Here is a 20,796-nt window from a genome sequence, read left to right on the forward strand (position 1 = left end):
TATCCCATTAAGGATGAATCTATATATCTAAGTTCTGAATGGAGTGTTCAGTGTACAGTATTAATTTCAGTTTATGTACTTCTTAAACCAAGTATTAATATAAAATTTATTTTATCACAAACCATTAAATTTTTGATCACATTCCATATTTTTACCAAAAATACCATTCAAGGCTTCTTTATTTATAACTCTAACTTCTGAATCCCCATTTTTGGAAATCTAATATTCTGCTAATACTGGCTACAGTTAAGAGATGGGTTTTTATCAAAGGTATAATATAAATATAAAGAGAGACCTTTCGCTCTTAAAGATGGAACAAGGAGAGTTTCATTTGTGTTAAGTGGTTCAAATTCATGAAAATAAGCAAGTGTCCTGATATCTTCTAACATTATATTAAATGAAAAATTATCTGTTGGTGAATTCACTTTTTCTATTTGCCAATAGGAAATTTTGCTCAGGAGAGCTGATGATTTCATTTGGAACAATTTAAAATGCTGTTATTCATTATAAATACTGTAGAAAATAGCATACCCCCAATCCACAATTCTATCATCTAATCAACCTAATAAAGTATGTCATTAAATTTCACTGCTATATCTGATTAGAACATTGTATGAAAACAATTGGCTCACTCCATGTAATGAATAGACAGTGAATTAAAACATGTTTGTTTTAAGCACTACAGTATTTTTTTTTTTAATTTAGAAGGTGTAAAAGTTAAACAGAATTTAATATAAGAAATTTCACTAAACAGTGTGTAATCAGGTAAAAATCATATGTGTCACTAGACTTTTACAGATACCAATGTATTTTCAACTTAGAAATGTAAAATGAAGGTTTAACTTCATTGAATAAGATATAAGCCCATCAATTCAATAAAGGTGTCTTAATTCTAATGTCCCAAATAGAAATACTTTATCTGCATCCTAGAATATTAGTCTTCTTTTGATAACAAATGAAATACTTTATTGTTTTCTATTCTAAAACTAAAATTGAAAGATAAGTTCAATTTATGGTATATTGCCACTTTGCCCTTGTCAAAAGTCCACTATGGTTTCATCTTTGTAATTAATGTTGCTATTCTACCAAGTTAATGTAGTGGAGAGAATAGATTAATGAACAAAGAATTGTTACTGTAGAGTAAAAATGGTTATTCTTTCCTGCTTTTTTAAATTATCTATCCTGAGATTGTATTCCTGCTGAAGGTAGAAGGTAAAGTATCTTAAGTACAACCTCTCTTCTGTGAAGACAAATCAAGGCTGATATTTATTATTAACATACTGGACACTCAACTTCCATATTCTGCTTGGGATTGGTTTTATTTACCTAGAATTCAATTCAAATTTAATATGCTTTCTGCTGTGATATAATCTCTCATGTATTATTAGAAAATATAGGAAGAGTTTTATAGATAAAAATATCCTATGCCATAATATTTGAAACGAAGGTTCAACTTATCCCCAAGTCAAATTTACTAAGTAGATGTAAAGGAAACAAGACAATTACAGATGTTTGAGGTGAAGTCCAAAGGTTATGAGGTTGCTATTATGTCTTCCAAGATGCCATCATTTGATTCAACATTTAAAAGCATTAGGCTTTGATCACAGAGGGTCACTGAGGTGAATAATGTACAATTTTTATGCTTGTATACACTGTTTTGAACAATTTTTGTTCTTTTGCTCCTGGCCACTTTTAATGTGCCCACACTTTTGTCCTTAAAACACATATACACATGCATGAACACTTCAAAGTTCACTGAAACACAGGAAACAGTCAACCTAGTTGCCTGTTTACCAAATACATGTCCAGATATTTACAGATATTTAACAAAATTTGTTCAAATTTAATGTTTTTTTTTTTTTTCTTGAAATTGGGCACTGTTTTTGATTATCTTGTTCTAATCTAACAGATGGCATCAACAAACAGGGGTTTATTCTCTTACAGTTTAGGAGACTAGAAGTCCAAGTTCAAAGTGTCATCTTTAGGGGCTGGGTGACTGCCCCTTGACCTTGGGTTTTAGCTCTGCCTCTTGCTCACAGCCCATTGAAGCTGGAGGCTTCTCTTAAATCAGACATCTATTGGCTACTGAGGCTGACAAACCTAAGGTCTACAAGTAAAATGGCACAGTCCCCAAATTATCAAGCAACATGGCAGGCCACTTGTTAAACAGTCTCAAGACTGGCAGATAACATTGCAGACCACTGATGACTCTGCCAAATATAGGATCCATATGTGGGAGCTCTGGTAGCATAGTGGCTAAGGCACTTGACTGCTAACCAGAAGGCTGGTGGTTCAAACCCACCAGCCACTCCTCGGAAGGAAGGTTGGGCAATCTACTTCCATAGTGATACAGCCTCAGAAAACCAAGGAGGGGTCACTATGAGTCAGGTCCAACGTGACAGCACATAACAACAACAACAACATGTGCCTGGAAGTTCAGATACTTTTCTAAAAGTTTCTTCTTATCTACTGGTAACAGACCACTTCCTTAAGGCATCTACACCGCTGCTCACAGCAGATTCCACCCTGGAGTTGTTTACCAGTCTCATCATGGGGAATCACTACATCCAGCTGCTCAGCCACTCAAAACCTTGCACAGCCAAGTTGACACAGAACCTAAACTACCATAGACACTTATTTGTGGTGCTGGAGAAATCACATTGATTAAGGGTAGGATAGCACATCTGATTATTGCAAGGGCTGTCAATAAATTATACACCTGGACAGTTAAATTGGCAAAAATTTTGCTAAAAAAAAAAAAAAAAAAGTAACTGTTCAGGCTGCTTATATGCAACCAAACACCTTATGGGATTTGTTTCTATGACTTAAAGGTCATAGTTTCATGGGGATTCCCAGTTAATTGCCCTAATAATGTTTTCAGTGCTTCTGCTCTATCTCCTAGTTTGTTGCAACCACTGTGAATATCAGTAAGACAATTCCTTAAAAAGTCAGAAATAGAAATACCATTTGATCCAGCAATCCCATTAGTAGGTATATATTGTAAAGAAGTGAGAGTCAGGACAGGAATAGATACATGTACACCCATGTTAATCACAGCACTATTCACACTTGCAAAGAGATGGAAACAACCTAAGTGCTCATGCATGGAAGAATAACAGATAACCAAACTATGGTACATACATACAATGGAAAGCTATGCAACATTAAAGAATAATGTAGAATCTGTGTAACACCTCATAATGTGGATGAACTTAGAGGATATTATGCTAAGTGAAATAAGCCAATCACAGAAGGACAATTATTATATTAGCCTACTATTATAAAAAGTCAAGGAAAGGTTTACATATGGAAAGAACTTTTCATTGTTGTTTATCAAGGACTAGATGGGAGGGGAGGGTAAACTGCTAGATAGGTAAGAGCAAGTATTGATTTGGGTAAAGGGAAAGTCAATATACTTAAAGCAAAAGACTAACACAATAACACTAAGGAAAAAGAAGACACAGAAAGATGCATAAAAAGTACAGACAACAAACATAAACACATTTACATATAAAATATTGCCTTATTAGTGATAACAGACAATACTCTACAAGTGGATACATAGGTGGTTGTGGTGGTGGTGTTAGATGCTGTCGAGTCAGCTCTGACTCATAGTGACCCTATGAAAACAGAATCAAACACTGCCCAGTCCTATGCCAGCCTCACAATACTTGCCATACCTGACCCATCGTGCAGCCACTGTGTCAATCCATGTCATCGAGGGCCTTCCCTCTTTCCTTGACCCTCCACTTTACCAAGTATAATATCCTTCACTTTACCAAGTATAATATCCTTCTCCAGAATGGTCCCTTCTGACAACATGATCAAAGTAGGTAAGATGAAGTCTGGCCATTCTCACTTCCAAGGAACATTCTGGCTGCTTCTTCCAGGACCAATTTGCTCATTCTTTTGTCAGTCCATGGTACTTTAAGTATTCTTCACCAATACCACAACTCAAAAACATCAACTCTTCTTCAATCTTCCTTGTTTTTTTGCCCAGCTTTCACATGCATATGAGGTGATTGAAAATACCATGGCTTAGGTTAGGTATACATTAGTCTTCAAGGCAATCTTTGCTCTTCAACACTTTAAAGAGGTCTTTTTTGCAGCAGATTTGCCCAGTGCAATGCATCATCTGATGTCTTAACTGCTGCTTCCATTGGTGTTGATTGTGGAAACAAGTAATATGAAATCTTTATACAAATTCAATCTTTTCTCCATTTATTGTGATGTTTCTTATTGGTCCAGTTGTGATTATTTTCATTTTCTTTATACTGAGATGTAATCCATACTGCAGACTGTAGTCTTTAATCTTCATCAGTCAAGTAATCCTCACTTTCAGCAAGCAATATTGTGTCATCTGTGTATTGAAGGTTGTTAATGAGTCTTCTTCCAATCCTGATGCCATGGTCTTCTTCTTATATCCAGCTTCTCAGACCATTTGTTCAGCCTACAGATTGAATAAGCATGATGGAAGAACACAACCCTGATACACTCCCTTCCTAATTTTAAACCATGTAGTATCCCTTAAGTCTGTTTGAACGACAGCTTCCTTGTCTATGGACATATTTCTCATGAGCACAGTTACGTGTTCTGGAATTCCTATTCTTCTCAATGTTATCTATAATTTATTGTGATCCACACAATCAAATGCTTTTGCATAGTCAATGAAACACAAGTAAACATCATTCTGGTATTCTTTGCTTTCAGCCAAGATCTATCAGACATCACCAATTATATACCTTTTTCTACATCCTCTTCTGAATCCAGCTTGCATTTCAATGTACTGCTGCAATTATTTTTGAATTCTCTTCACCAAGATTTTACTTGTGTGTAATATGAATGATATTGTTCAATAATTTCCACATTCTGTGGGATCACCTTTCTTTGGAACAATCTCTTTCAGTCAGTTGGCCAGGTAGCTGTCTTCCAAATTTCTTGGCATAGACAAGTGAGTACCTCCAGAGGGGTGTCCATTTCTTGAAACATCTCAATGAGTATTCTGTCAATTCCTGGAAGCTTGTTCTTTACCAATTCCTCCAGTGCAGCTTTGAATTCCATCTTACATAAATAGACAGGCTGAGTGATCTGGTATGTCTCAGTAATATGGAATATACTCATGACCATAGTAAACTTTTCAGGTGACATTTCTATATAAGTATTTGTTTGTGCTTTAAGGATATCCATATAAATAGAGATAACAGAGGGAAAAGTTATGAAAACTTCTTAGCCATAGCCAAACACCCTGAGGGAGCAAGTTTTTGGGGCTGTGGGCTAAGGATTATGGTTGTGGGGGACATCAAGGTCAACTGGCAAATATACTAAACAAAAATATTTTTCTACATCCTACTTTGGTGAGTAGCAACTAGAGTCTTAACAGTTTGCAAGTGGCCACCTAGATGTAACAATTAGTCTCTCCTCATCTGGAGTAAAGAATGAAGAAAACTAAAGGTGTGTGGAACCAATTAACTCAAGGGACTAATGTGTGCCACGTGACCCTCAGCCTACATGACACTGAGACCAGAAGAACTAGATGGTGTCTGGCTGCCACTGTCAACCAGTTGGAAATGGATCGGTGCAAGAGATCCTTCACAGAGTGGGAGAAAAATGAGGAACAATAATCAAAATCATACAAAGACCAAGGTTACTGGTCTGGTAGAGACTAGTGAAACTCCTAAAACTATGGCTCCTCATCATCCTTTAGGCTTAGAATTGAACTCACTCTTCTGGCTTCCAGCCAAACCATAGAAAGACTTATAAGGTGAACATTTACAACTGTTAGGTATACTCCTTAGAGCAACCAACCTTAAGAGATCACAATGGCAGTATTTGCACAGCAAGATAGCTCAGAAGGCAGGAAAGCATAGGAAAGAAGGACACAGAGAAAAGGTATAAACACTGAGAGGAAATGTGAAAATGTGAAGAGATGTGTTACATTAAGGGGCTTACAATCAATGTAATGAAATAAAAATGTGTATGAACTGTTGTATGGAAAATGAATTTGCTTTGTAAACTTTCACTCAAATCACAATAAAAAAAAAAACTTACTAAGAGGTTAAAATAATCAAGAAAATATGAAGTTGATGCTACACATGGCAAAAAAAAAATATTGATATGTGGGGACCGAACACTGAGATACAGATCTATGCACAAATGGGAGCTATTTATGACAGAGTGCGGATCTGTGAGGCAATGATAGGGAATCAAAAGTATGCACAAAGTAGAGATGGTACATTTGAAGAATTACTACTTAAGAAGGAACAGGAAGGGACTTGAAAGAGAGAGGCAATTTCTCTTAGAATGCTAATGGTGAAGGAAAATATGGAAGCAAGTGATAGAAATTAAGAATCCTATAGGAAAAAAAAAGTTTATTAGGAATCAGACTACACATATCCATCTCTAATGGTATTGCCTAATAGAATAATCATTCCTTGAGGTACCAGTAACAGAAGCCAAATGAATCACAAAATTCATCATCCTTATGGATATATGTCCTGGAAAAGTCAAGATATTAAAAATGCATACACACATATACACACACACACACACATATATGGGTGCAAATAGCCATACAAAGTTACTGTACAAAGAAAACAGAAAATAAGAATAAAATATTGTTAGTTGATTAAAAAACAAAAACAAACAAAAAGAAACTACCCCCCTTTAAAAAAAAATACCTGAAGCACAGAAACATTAGAAATGAGTGCTGCAATATGAATGATATATCCATAAGCATTTGTATATAAGAAACTATATCTCAATTTAGAATGACATTTGAGGAAGAAATTGAAAAATAAGCACAAAATAATAACAGAAATAATTAAAAAGTGACTCAAGGCAAATAGATATTCTTGAAAATATGGTAAAGAGCATCAATGTGAGAAATAAAAACAAACCAATACAATAAAAATGCAATAAGTAAAATTATCAGAGATACACACTTATGTAAGATGTTGTTGTTGTTATGTGCCGTGGAGTTGGACCCACCTCATGCAACCCCTCCTTGGGTTTCCAAGGCAGTATCACTACGGAAGTAGATCATCCAACCTTCCTTCTGAGGAATGGGTGGTGAGTTTGAACGGCCAGCCTTCTGGTTAGCAGTCAAGTGCTTTAGGGACTACACTACCAGAGCTCCTTTATGTAAGATGTTGTTGTTGTTGTTATGTGCTGTCAAGTCGGCCTGACTTGTAACGACCCCTTCTTGGGTTGCCAAGGCAGTATCACTATGGAAGTAGATTGCCCAACCTTCCTTCCCAGGAAAATCTAACTGATATTTTTTGGCTCTGGTGGTGTAGTGCCTAAGGCATTTGACTGCTAACCAGAAGGCTGGTGGTTCAAACCCACCAGCTACTCCTCGGAAGGAAGATGGGGCAATCTACTACCATAGTGATACTGCCTCAGAAACCCAAGGAGGGATCTCTATGAGTCAAATCTGACTCGACGTCAGTGCATCTCATAAAGGAAGGAACAAAACAGTGGAACAGAGGCAACAGTTAAACCACCATCCAACATCAAACAAGAAGAGGAAATATTCTGCAAACCAAACATTTCTGTCTATAAAATAAGGAATACATATCCCCACTGTGCATCTAAGGAAATTAGCTATCAATTTCATTATAGATCTTTGTAAAACTATTAGACTACAGATAAAACAAAACAAAACTATCTTCTTAATAAAAAGTCTATCTTATAACGGAAAGAAAATCAAGTTGCTATCTGATTTTCTGACAGCCATATCAAGAGCAGAAATGTAGGTGAACAATATTTTCAAGAATATAAAGTGTCTCTACAAGCTGCCCATTGAATATCAAATTATTAAAAATAATTTTAAATAATCATGAATTTAGGAAATATTGTACTCATAACACCACCTCCCAATCAAACTACAAGATGAGCAGATACTTCCAAAGCATTGGCTCTGAAAATGAAAACAAATGTGAAAATATGTGTAGAAGAGTACCCTATAAATGTATTTGTTGTTGTTGTTGTTATGTGCCATCGAGTCAGACCCAACTCATAGCGACCCTTCCTTGGGTTTGTGAGACAATATCACCATGGAAGTATATTGCCCAACCTTTTTTCTGAGGAGTGGCTGGTGGGTTTGAACTGCCAGCCTTCTGGTTAGCAGTCAAGTGCCTTAGGCACTACTACCAGAGCTCCCTATAAATGTATTGTTGTTGTTGTTGTTATGTGCCATCGAGTCGGCCCCGACTCATAGCGACCCCTCCTTGGGTTTCCGAGGCAGTTATACTACGGAAGTAGGATTGCCCAACCTTCCTTCCGAGGAGTGGCTGGTGGGTTTGAACCGCCAGCCGTCTGGTTAGCAGGTAAGTGCCTTAGCCACTATGCTACCAGAGCTCCTTATGAATGTATAGGTTCTGATAATGTAGAAGGAATTTACATGAAAGTAGAAGAGAAAGGTAAAATGTACACATATATTACTGCATTAAAGAGTGGTTAAAGAATATTATTTAAGACTGATAAAATTGTAGAATAAAACAAAAAACTAAGTTTTAGAAAATTAGGAAAGTAGACCATTACTAAAGTTAATATGGAGATAATTTGTAAAATGAAAATACAAATCCAACACTAGATTCCTTATTGCTAAAAGAAATAAAATAAAAAAGTTGCTTGGTCATGCTTAATTGGCACAAATAGTACATAAAATCTTGTTCTAAAACCTACTTTGACGAGTAGTGACTGGGGTCTTAAAAGTTTTTGAGCGGCCGTTTGGATGCAACTATTGTTCTCCTCTCATCTGAATCAAAGAAGAGTGAAGAAAATCAAAGACATCTGGAAAGAGTTCAAGGATAAGATGAACCATGAGGACCTCACACTTCATGACCCTGAGATCAGAAGAACTAGATGGTGCCTGGCTACAGATAGCAACACCTCAGAAAGGGATCTAAACTGGAGATCCTGGATGGAGTGGGAGGAAAATGTGAAACAAAATTCAAAAGCACAAAAATGACCAGAATCACTGGTCAGATAGAGTCTGGTGGGACCCCTGAGAATGGCCCCACCTTACTCTTTGGGCCTAGGAATTGAATCATTCCCATGGATTGGCTCTCAGCCAACAGTAGAAAGACCTACATGCAGAACACCTACCTCAGGACAATGCACCCATCTACTCTAGGGAGATGCACACCTTAGAGCACTCAGCCATGAGACACCAGAAGAACATCATTCACATAGAAGGAAAGCGGCACAGGCAGGAATGCATAGTTAAGAAGGGCACAGGGAGGAGGTAGTCGCAGGGATGGGAGGGGAGGAGAATTTTTTTACGGCTGGGAATGGTAATTGGTGTGTGAAATCAAATGTGCATGAACTTTTGAATGTAAAACAAATTTGCTTTGTAAATTTACACCCACAGCACAATAAAATTAAAACAAACTAACAAAGAACAGTAGCTTGGTGCAGTGCCTAAGACATTTGACTGCTAACCAGAAGTTGGCAGTTCAAACTCACCAGCTGCTCTGTGGAAGAAAGATGGGCAATCTCCTTCTACAAAGATTTATCACCTTGGAAACCCAGTGAGGGTCGCTATGAGTTGGAATTGACTCAATGGCAGTGAGGTTTTTTTTTTTTTTTTTCTTTTGGTGAGGGGAAAAATATGATTTAAATAATAGGCACAATGTTTGCAATAATTAAGGCTGTGTATCAACTTGACTGGCCTGTGATTTTGAGTTGCTTGTTAGCTGGATATAGTTATTCCCCTAGATGAGATTAGACGTGGTTTAATCAGTCACCTCCATGGTGGAATCTTGTGTGAACAGTTAATCAGTAGGAGTGTTGCCTGCAGGGTATGGCCTGCTTCCATCATATATAGAAAAGATCCTGCGTTTGGTTCAATCTTCATCTCCGGTTCATAGATGTGAACAAGTGGCCTGCTGCATTGCTTCTTGATCTTGAGATTGTCGTCTTCACAGCTGTTAGCCAACAATCTACCATTTTACCTGGTGATCTTGGATTCATCAGCTTCAGCATCCAGCAGCAATGCGAGTTAGGAGGAGCCTCTAGCTTGTCCAATTGCCCTGTAAGGCAAAGCTAAAGCCCAAGGTCAAAGGGGCTCCATTCAGACCTTAGAGACTGCACTGAGAACTTGGACTTCTAGCTTTGTCTTCCCTTATAGCTGGCACTCTGAATTCGGACTTCTAATCTCCTAAACTGTAAGAGAATAAATTTCTGTTTGTTGAAGCTGTTTTAGTTACCTCTTGTTGTTGTTGTTATGTGCCGTTGAGTCAGACCCGACTCATAGTAACCCCTCCCTGGGTTTCCAAGGCAGTATCACTATGGAAGTAGATTGTCCAACCTTCCTTCTGAGGAGTGGCTGGTAGGTTTGAACCGCCAGCCTTCTTGGTAGCAGTCAAGTGCCTTAGACACTATGCTGCTAGAGTTCCTTTAGTTACCTAGTGCCACTCTAACAGAAGATACCACAGGTGGAGTAGCTTGAACAAGTAGGAGTTTATTCTCTTACAATTTTGGTGGCTAGAAATCTGAGATAAATTCAGGCTCTAAGGGTTGGGTGAAAGCCCCTTAACCTTGGGCTTCAGTTCTGCAGCCTGCTCTCAGCCTGCTGAAGCTGGAGGCCTTTCTTCACTCATGCAGCTACTGGCTGCTGAGGTTGACAAACCCAAGGTTGACAAGTAAAAAGACACAGTCCCAATATTACCAAACAACTTGGCAAAATACTAATTCAAGTCCAGAAAATGTCCCAAGATCAGCAGAGCATGGCAGGCTGCTGAATAACAACTTGGTTATATGCAGAGTTCAAGTGTGCCAAAGAGTTGAGACCTTTCTCAAAGCTGCTTCTTATATAGTGAAAGCAGACCACATCCCTAAAGCAGCTGCTCCAGTAGATTCTATCATAGAATTTATTGCCAATCTCACCATGGGGAATAACTACATCCAGCTATTCAGTCACTCACGCAGGCCCAGTCAAGTTGACTCTCAACCTTAACTACCACAGAAGCCAGTGACTTGTGTTATTTCTGTCATATCAGCACTAGAGAATTAAGACAGAATTTGGTACCAAGAATGGGGTGCTGCTCTAACAAATACATAAAATGAGGAAGCAGGAGTGGAGTGCATTAATAGCTATACACAAGCAAGCGATAGTCAGTTAAATGTTATAATGTGAGAGAAAGCCCTATTTACAGCAGCAAAATATGTAAAATGCTTAGGTATAAATTTATTGTTGTTGTTATTTGCCATTGAGTCGGCCCTGACTCATAGCGACCCCTCCTTGGGTTTCTGAGGCAGTATCACTATGGAAGTAGGAATGCCCAAACTTCCTTCCGAGGAGTGGCTGGTGGGTTTGAACCGCCAGCCTTCTGGTTAGCAGTCAAGTGCCTTAGGCACTATGCTACCAGAGCTCCTTAGGTATAAATAAGAACAGAAAATAAGTATGAAATTAAGTGTATAAATCCTTAGGAGGACATCATTAAAATGTATCTGAAATATAACAAAGCAGACTTGAACAAATGGAAAAACATCATTTTTCTTGGCTAGAATTACTGAAGATCATAATGATTTCATTTATCTGTGAATTTATCTCTAAACATAATATCTAAATTTTTTTTTTCATTTGTTGAAGTAGATTTGTTTATTTTTAAGCACATTTGGAAAAATAGAGATGTGGCAATACCTAAGGAAAGTCTGAAAGAGAACAGTGAGAAGGGACTAATCTTAACAGATATAAAAATTAGCATAGATGTTTGGAAAGTATATAGCTAAGAATGAGTGGTATTGGGATATGAATAGAGACTTATGAAATAATGTAGAAAGTATAGAAAGAGTCTCAAGCACATGCAGAAATTTGATATATGATAAAGATATCATATCAAATCACTACAAAAAATGAACAATTTTATAAAATTATTTTGGCAAAACTGAGTATCAATTAAGAAAAAGATGAAATTAGTTGCAAACTACAACAGTAACTCTAAAATAGCCTGAGGACTAACACTAATAAATAAACCTATACATGTGCTAGGAGAAAATATGAGTAAATTCTTTGTAACTTTGATGTGGAAAAGACTTTTTAAAGAACCAATAACCACAAGCAATAAAAAATATTGATAAATTTGATTACATAAGGATTACTGTTTTGATTTTCTAGTGCTGCCCTAACAGAAAACACCACAAATGTAAGGTTTTAGCAAACAGAATTATTCTCTTACAGTATAAGAGGCTAGAAGTCCAAATTCCAAGTGCTAGCCCCTCAACCTTGAACTTCAGCTCTGCCTCTTGCTCCCAGCCCACTGAAGCTAGAGATTTCTGTTAATCCAGGCAGCTTCTGGCTGCTGAGGCTGAAAAACCCAAGGTTGACAAGTAAAATAGAACAGTCTCAAGATTACTAAGTAACCCAGTAGGCCACTAGATCAAGTCCAGAAACAGTTCCAAGATCGGCAGGCAACATAGCAGGCTGCTGAATGAAGGCTTGGCTGCATACAGGGTCCAAGAGTGCCAGAAAACTCAGAGATCTTTCTCAATACTTCTTGCATACTGGAAGCAGACCACATACCTAAGGCAGCTACTCAGTATTCATAGCAGGTTCCACCATGACGTTTGTGGTAGTTAAAGGTTGTGTGTCAACTTGGCTGGGCCTGGTTGAGTGGCTGGGCAGCTGATGGTAGTTATTCCCCATGATGAGACTGGCAATCAACTCCATGGTGGGCTCTACCACAAGCAGCTACTCAGCTGAGTAGCTGCTTTTGCGATGTGGTCTGCTTTCCACATATAAGAAACAGCTTTGAGAATGGTTTCTAGCTTATGGCATTCTTGTACCCTGAATGTAGCCAAGTCATTGTTCAGCAGTCAGCCATGGTCTGCTGATCTTGGGACTTTCAGTGGACTTGAATTAATGACCTGCCATGCAATTTGGTAACATCGGGACTGTGCCATTTTATTTGTCAACCTTGGGCTTGTTAGCCTCAGCAGCCAGTAGCTGTCTGAGTGAAGAGATGCCTCTAGCATCTGTGGGCTGGGAGCAAGAGGCAGAGCTGAAGCCCAAGGTTGAGGGGCTTTCACCCAACCCCTAGAGCCTGGCACTGTGAACTCAGATTTAAAGCCTCCAAAATTGTAAGAGAATAAATTTGTTTGTTCAAGCCATCCCATTTGTGGTATATTGTTGTCAGAGTGACACTAGGTAATCAGAACAGAGTTTATTACAGTATCATCATGGGGAATCACTAAAACCAGCTGTACAACCACTCAAAACCAGGCCCAGCCAAGTTGACACATAACTTTAGCTACCACAATTTTTTTTTTTTCACACACTTTTTTTGTTTGGTATCAGAAATGTCAAAATATAATGTCAACTTAGAAGAGTATATTTGAAGCATACATTTCATATAAATGGACTATTGTTGTTAGGTACTATCGAGTCCACTCCAACTCAAAGCAACCCTATGTACAACAGAGTGAAAAATTGCCCAGGCCTATGCCATCCTCAATTTTCTCACCATGTTTGAGCCCATTGCTCAGGTGTGTCAGGACGTCTTACTGAGAGTCTTTGCTTTTTTCTCTGACCCGCTGTTTTACCCAGCAGGATATCCTTATCCATGGACTGATCTCCTCTGACAACATAATTAAAATATAAGAGAAGAAGTCTGGCCATTGTCACTTCTAAGGAGCATTCTAGGTTTACTTCCTCTAAGATTTGTCCATTCTTCTAGAAGTCCATGGTATACTCAATATTTTTTGCCAACTCCCCAATTCAAATACATCATTTATTCTGGGGCTGTCCTTATATGTTGTCCACCTTTCATATGCATATGAGGCTAATGAAAATATCATGGCATGTGTCAGGTACACCTTCCTCTTCAAAGTAACATCTTTGCTCTTTAAAACTTCCAAAAGGTCTTTTGCAGAAGGTTTGCACAATACAGTATGTCATTTGATTACTTCACTGCTGCTTTAAAGGGTCGATGGGGATATAAGTAAAGTTAAATCCTTGAAAATGTCAATATTTTCTTCATTTTTCATGATATTACTTATTGCTCTGTTTGTTAGGATTGTCGTTTTCTTTATGGTGATTTAGTATCCCTACTGAAGACTTTCGTCTTTGATCTTCATTAGTAAGTGCCTCAATTCCTCTTAACATTCAGCAAACAAACTTGTGTTATCTGCATATCACAGAGCTTTAATGAGTCTTTCTTCTATCCTGATGGCACATTCTTTTTCATACAGTCCAGCTCCATGGATTATTTGCTCAATACACACACTGAATAAATATGGTGAAAGGTTACATCCCTGATGCACACCTTTCATGATTTTAAACATGCAGAATCTCCTTGTTATGTTCTAATGACTGCCTCTTGTACAAATTCCTCATGAGCACAATTAAGTGTTTTGGAACTCTCATTCTTTGCAATGTTATCAGTGATTGGCTATGATCTACACAGTCAAATGCCTTTGCATAATCAATAAAACACAGGTAAACACTTTTCTGGTATTCTTTGCTTTCATCCAAGATCTATGTGAAATCCACAATGATATCCCATATTCCATGTCCTCTTCTGAATGCTGATTGCATTTCTGGCAGTTCCCTGTCAATCTACTGCTGCAACTCTTTTTGAATTATCCTTGGAAAATTTTACTTGTCTGTGATATTAATGATATAGTTTGTTACTTTCTGCATTCTTTTCAATCACCTTTCTTTGGAATTGGCACAAATATGCACCTCTTCCAGTCAGTTGGAAAGGTAGCTATCTTCCAAATTTCTTGGCATATACAGGTGAGTGCACTGTTTGTTGTAACATCTCAATAGGTATTACATCAATTTCTGAAGCTTTGATTTTCATCAGTGCTTTTGGACGAGAAGTTTGGACTTCTTCTTTCAGTGCCATCAGTTCTTGATCACATGCTACCTCCTGAAATGGTTGAATGTCACCTGATTCTTTTGGTACAGTGACTCTATGTATTCCTTCTATCTTCTTTTGATACTTCATGAATAATTCAATATTTTGCCTATAGCTTCTTTTAATACTGCAACTTGAGGCAATTTCCTTCAGTGAAGGCAATCCCTGAAGAAAGTAAACAGCTGAGAGAGTACTTCCTGTAGCACTTAGAGGAACTTAGGGAATTGGTCCTTCATTCCAGAGGCAGGTTCTGGTCAGCCCATCATATTCTCCAGCATATCCATTTCCCACCTATCAGATTGGCAAACATTCAAACACTGAAAAATGCCCTGTTTGATCCCTGGGAAGCTAGCCATTCTTCATGGTAAGTGTATAGAATGATACTACCCTTACTAAGGAACTGATTCTGAAGATGTACTCGTATGTGTTATATATATGTATCTATCTGTGTATATATACATACACAAAATGCTAATTATTGTATGTTTTTGAGATATGCATCATTGAAAGCTAACTTTCCAGTACCAACCAAATAATATTCTTGCTCAAAATGTTTAACCTAAAGTAAATCATGAGAAGACCAGATAAATGCAAAATGTCAGAAGTTCTATAAGACAATTTGGCCCAAAGCCTTAACACATAGCCAATGTTGTGAAAAACAGAAAAAGTATGATGAATTGATTATGAAGGACAAAGGAAGATATCAGAAAATGGACAAGGAATAAATTCCATACTCTCTTTAATTTATATATATATGTGAACTTAAGGTTATATTTATACTCACAGTTATTAATTTATTTTTTGTGTTTTATTTTTCAAAACAAAAGATAAATAAGCTAATGAAAAAAAATTCTACATGTTATGAATGAAAGTGAGTAGAAAAATGAAAGTAAGACTCTCCTCAGTAAAACAATTTATCTAATGCATATTTTAGAATCATATGTATGTTTTGAAATTAAAAGAATAAAAATATAAAACTATAAATTTAAATCCTAAGAGAAGCAAATAAATTTGATATAAAACAAGTTGGTAAGAATTTTGATTAGACTATCACTAGAACATACATGCATACCCATACATACATCTATACATGCCTATCTATACCTATATAGAGAAACATAAAAAGAGAGAACATAAGGAAATATGTTCATCCATCAGTCACCTGATGGATGAGTATATGTATGCCACCATAAAGGGACTAGGAGTTGTAGAGTCCCAGTAGCAATTAGAACACAAGATTTTGAAATCTAAATACCACAAGTCATTAGAAAGAACTGGGACTCCTTGGAGAAATGACTGACAGCATATATGGGACAGAGAAAGTAATATCTTTGTCCAAAAATCTTGGAACATCTTATTGTATAGATTTCAAGGAAGTGCTTAAAGACTAATGTAATGATGTTAACGAATAGAGCGATTGGCTTGATGGGTTTCCACTAGAAACATTTGGACAATTTCAGCATCATAAATAACAATAATAGTAACGAAGTATAACCTGTTGCAGTAAAATACATACATAATATATATATGTTTCAGTTTATAGTAATATGTGTAGAAGAAGGAGATAGACAAAACGTGAGGACATGTAGGGAAAGTTCTTCTTCACATAAAAGTGTAATTTAATAACAATAGAAGGGATGTTACAATTAGAAAATAATTTTGAAATCATAATTAATTCAGGGAATGTTCATCAATAGATGTCAAAAATACTCAGGGAAAAGTTGACTATGAAAAGAATATTCACATAATGGATAAGAATTATCCCACTTTTAATTACAAGCAAACTATATTTTTACAGGGAATAGATGCGGCAGTTTCCACTCAAAGAGCATTCTTGTGTGGAAACCTGTAATAAGGTACTTTCTACTGTGAAGCATGAAATTAATCAATACCAACCACATAGTATTCTTGCCCAAAATGTTTAATCTGAAATAAATCATGAGAAAACCAGATAAACCCAAAATGTCAGAAATTCTGTAAGACAGTTTGGCCAAAAGCCTTAAAACATAGCCAATGTTGTACAAAACAGAAAAGATACGATGACTGTTTTGCTTTAAAAGACTGAAGCTATAGTAACCAAATTCAATATGTCAGCCTTGACTGAGTGGTCATGTATTATATAGAGACAGAAATATAGAAACATATGATTATTTGGAGCTGTTGAGGAAATTTTAATATGGATTGTGTATTGAAGGGTACTGAGTTAATTTTTATAGATGTGATATGAGATATGTTTATGTAGTAAAATATTTTTAATCTTGAGAGGCATGTGCTGAAGGAATTAGGATGGTAATATTCTGATGTTTGTAATTTAAAATTATTCAGAAAACAACATAAGAGAAGGATAATTATTCAAAATGTAGACACTTGATGAATGAGGTAAAAACCCTATGGATATTTCATCATGCTATTCTATTAACCTTTCTGTAGGTTTTAACACGTTTTAAATAAGAGAAAGTATATGAGGTAAATTCAAGCTCATTAGATTGACAAAAATTAAATCGTCTGATGATGATTACTTTTGGTGAGTAAGTGGGGAAAGAAGGAAAACGATGGAAACTCATATTGCTGGTAAAGTCTAAATTGACACTACTTGGGAAATTACTTTGTCACTGTCCAGTTAAGCAGAAGATGTACATATCCTTTGACCAAACAATGTCACTTTTAGGTTTTTGCCTTAGGAAAATTCTTGCCATATACATTGAGAGACATTAATTGGAATGTTCTTGGGCAACGTCACTTTAAGAGCAAAAATTTGGAAACAATTTAAATGTCAGAAGAAGAAATAAATTCTATATTTTATGCAATAAAATGTAAAACAGCAATGAAAATGAACTACCACTACAGGCAGCAGCATAGGTTAATCTAAGAAATTAATCATTGAGTGAAAATGGCAAACCTTATAGCAATGCACATACTGTAAGTTAAAAACATATAACAATGCACATTTATTCACAATGAAATTTTTTTGGTTGTTCCTGAGCTTTCTGTAATTTAAAGCTGTTCAAACTGCACAGCTGCTGATCATTTAGACAAGAGTAAGTAACATGCTGTATTGCTACCAAACACTGATGTCAAGATGATGTATATCACTAGGATTGTTTTCTGAATGGTTTTGTTGTAGCACAGGAATAAATGCACCATCGTTGCCTAAGTCTTTATTTATATGGTTATGTGTTCGTTCTTCAGAATTAAAATGATGAATTGAATGTTATACAAGAATTAAAGAAATAAAAATGAGACAGGGAGTCAGTGCTTTAGAGTTTGCTAAAGTTGGTAATATATAAAGGAAATCAATATTTTCTACTTCTTTGCAGAGTAAAAGTGAGCAAATTACCGTGCGGCATCTGACATCAGGAAACTGGGAAGTGGTAAAGATCTTGGCATATGATGAAAATACTCAAAAAATGTGAGTGTTATTTGGTTCTCTAGGCAGGCTAGAAGTTTTATTGCCAAATGACATCTTTTCTACCAAAATTATGTTTTGCTTACTAGGGTCCTACTCAAAAGAAACTAGAATGTAAAGGACAGATTTTCCTTAAAGAAATATTAGGGAGACGGAGGAGACATTGAGGGAATAAAAAAAAAAAAAAAAGGTTGAATGAGCTTATAAAGAAAAAAAAGTTTTTCAAATGCATCGAAGTCCTGTTATTGAAAACAGAAGAGTCCTTGCTTGCTCCTTGACAATTTTGAGAATTCAATGGAAGGTTCGGCTTGACAAAATCAGATGTGTGCCTGATGCTTGTATTATTTTCTTTCGGGCAGCTACTTTCTGAGCACAGAGTCTTCTCCCCGAGGGAGGCAGCTGTACAGGTAAGCAATGTGCAAGGATCCTCTAGCATAGGTGGGCTTCTTGACAGCCATCCACACAGCAAAATGAAGCAAGGGACAATCTGAACTTACATTTTCAATGTGGTTAAAGGAAAGTTAACACTGTATGATGAAGCCACGTACTGCCAGTTTAGTATCCTGGCTCTGAACTGTAAGCCTAAGGAATTGCAGCCTGAGTGGAAATAGAGACAACTTTCTCCCCTGCTGCTCTCTCTCTCTCTCTTTTTTTTTATTTGTTTGTTTTTCTTGTTTTCCTCATGTGCTATTACTGTCCCAAAATGTCTTCTTTGTGTGTGTGTATGACTTGCATCTCATCACTTTCAATCCCACAACATATACATATTTTCCTCAGTAACCTCTTCTGCTAATGCTCATTTTGAATTTTCATTGCATTATTGTGACACTCATGTAATTTATGAATGAATAACATAAAGCCCATTGTAAATACTTAGTAGAGTGTATTAAGTGGAAGTTTCCCCCTTTTTCATATTTTTTAAATACATTGAGATTATTTAGGGGGCAAACATCCCTTCTTAAGACAGGAATACTTATAGCTTACTAAAATAAAGCAGGGTTTAGGAAAATGTTTAAATCTGCCTGCTGTTCCTAAATGCACTGCTATATTCGTAATAGGGGCCAGAGATCATGCCATTTAGTATTAAAATGACTTAGCATTCTGAAAACTTCCACTGGAAGCTCATAAGGATGATTTTTAAAAAATATATTTAATGCCTGGAAAACAACCTATTAATTCTAGACTTTATATGTACTCTCTCATTTCCATTTCACAGATCCATTTCTAAAGTGTCAAAGCTGTCATGATATATTCTCAGTAGAAATTCATGTATGAAGAAGAGTCACTATCAATTCTTACCAAGTAGCCTAAGCTTTCCTTTGAAAACAAAAAAACATGTTTAAAGTTTCCGAACCCACCCCCTTTATTTTCCTATTTATGTATAGTTTGGTGTTGTCTTTTTTATCACTTCTTCCACTATGTCATTTTCATGTTTTTGTTTTTTTCCCTTGGATTTTCTGGAATTCATTTTCCTAATTCTAATGTCTTCCATAGAAAGAAAAGCTATTTAGTTAGAAAGAGTGATCTAATTTTGACTGTGAGATATTCATTCATGTGCAATGTACTTTTGTTATTGTTAACTTGAACCTTGTCTTTCTTGAAATATATACTTTATGATTGATATTGGTGACCATGGACAATACCTTAAAGCCGTGGAAATAGTTGATTGATGTCTTATTCCTTTCATTTTGTAAAACTTTTAAAGAAAAATGACAGTGTCAGAAGATTAGTTTTGGCCTAGAGCAGCCGATGGAACTGCCTCAATCTCTCTTCTCATTAGCGTAAGCTATGATTTGAATCAAAATGCCTTCTTAGACTCCTGTGCTTGACTTATCTCTGTAGTGTCTGAGGCAGCATAGTCAAGATATCTATGACCTGTACTAATGTAGCAGGCTGTGTTACAAAGAAAATGTAGTACCAATAAATTTCCCCTTAATAGCTCATCAAATATAATTTGGCTAGACTGTAAGATGATGTTAGCATTTGACCCAGAAAATACCATCAATGTCTTGGCCAGGCCATAACAATTATCATTGGTTGACTTAATGTAGGGCATTAGACCCCTGCCTGTAGAATTAGAATTGTGACTATATTGAGTATTGCATTTTTTGGTCTTAAAATTTTTGTTTCCTTATTTCAACAATCTAAATTATGAGAAAATACAAACATAAGTCTCTAGAGAATTTGGATTTGTAAAAATATAGGAGGATCAGAGAAAGAAAATCATAAAACAAACTTAACTCATTGCCATCAAGTCAATTCCAACTCATAATGACCTCCATAGTGTTTCTAAGGCTGTAAATCCTTACAGAGGTAGACTGCTTTACCTTCCTCCTGTGGAGGCGCTGGTGGGTTTGAACCATGATCTTGTTAGCAGTCAAATGCCCTCCTCACTGTGTCACTAGATCTTAGAAAAAGAAAAAGTGTTAAAATTCTGGTTCTATTGCTGAATAGCTCTGTGTTACTGTGGCATATTCTTAGCCTCTCTAGCCTTATCTTGCATAGGTAAAAATGGATATGATTACC

General features: G+C 36.5%; 1 protein-coding gene across 1 annotated transcript in view; it reads left to right on the plus strand.

The window, feature by feature from the left end:
• Positions 1-20,796, plus strand: part of DPP10 (dipeptidyl peptidase like 10) — a 1,219,576-nt gene that overhangs the window by 1,084,046 nt on the left and 114,734 nt on the right. Inside the window, exons 14-15 of the mRNA XM_007937655.1 lie at positions 18,182-18,273; positions 18,630-18,677. Of these exons, the coding sequence (XP_007935846.1) occupies positions 18,182-18,273; positions 18,630-18,677 (140 nt within the window). The remainder of the gene's footprint in view (positions 1-18,181; positions 18,274-18,629; positions 18,678-20,796) is intronic.

Source organism: Orycteropus afer, unplaced genomic scaffold, assembly GCF_000298275.1.
Source record: "Orycteropus afer afer isolate SDZICR_OR568_19922 unplaced genomic scaffold, OryAfe1.0 scaffold00004, whole genome shotgun sequence".
In the NCBI taxonomy this organism is placed as follows: Eukaryota; Metazoa; Chordata; class Mammalia; order Tubulidentata; family Orycteropodidae; genus Orycteropus; species Orycteropus afer.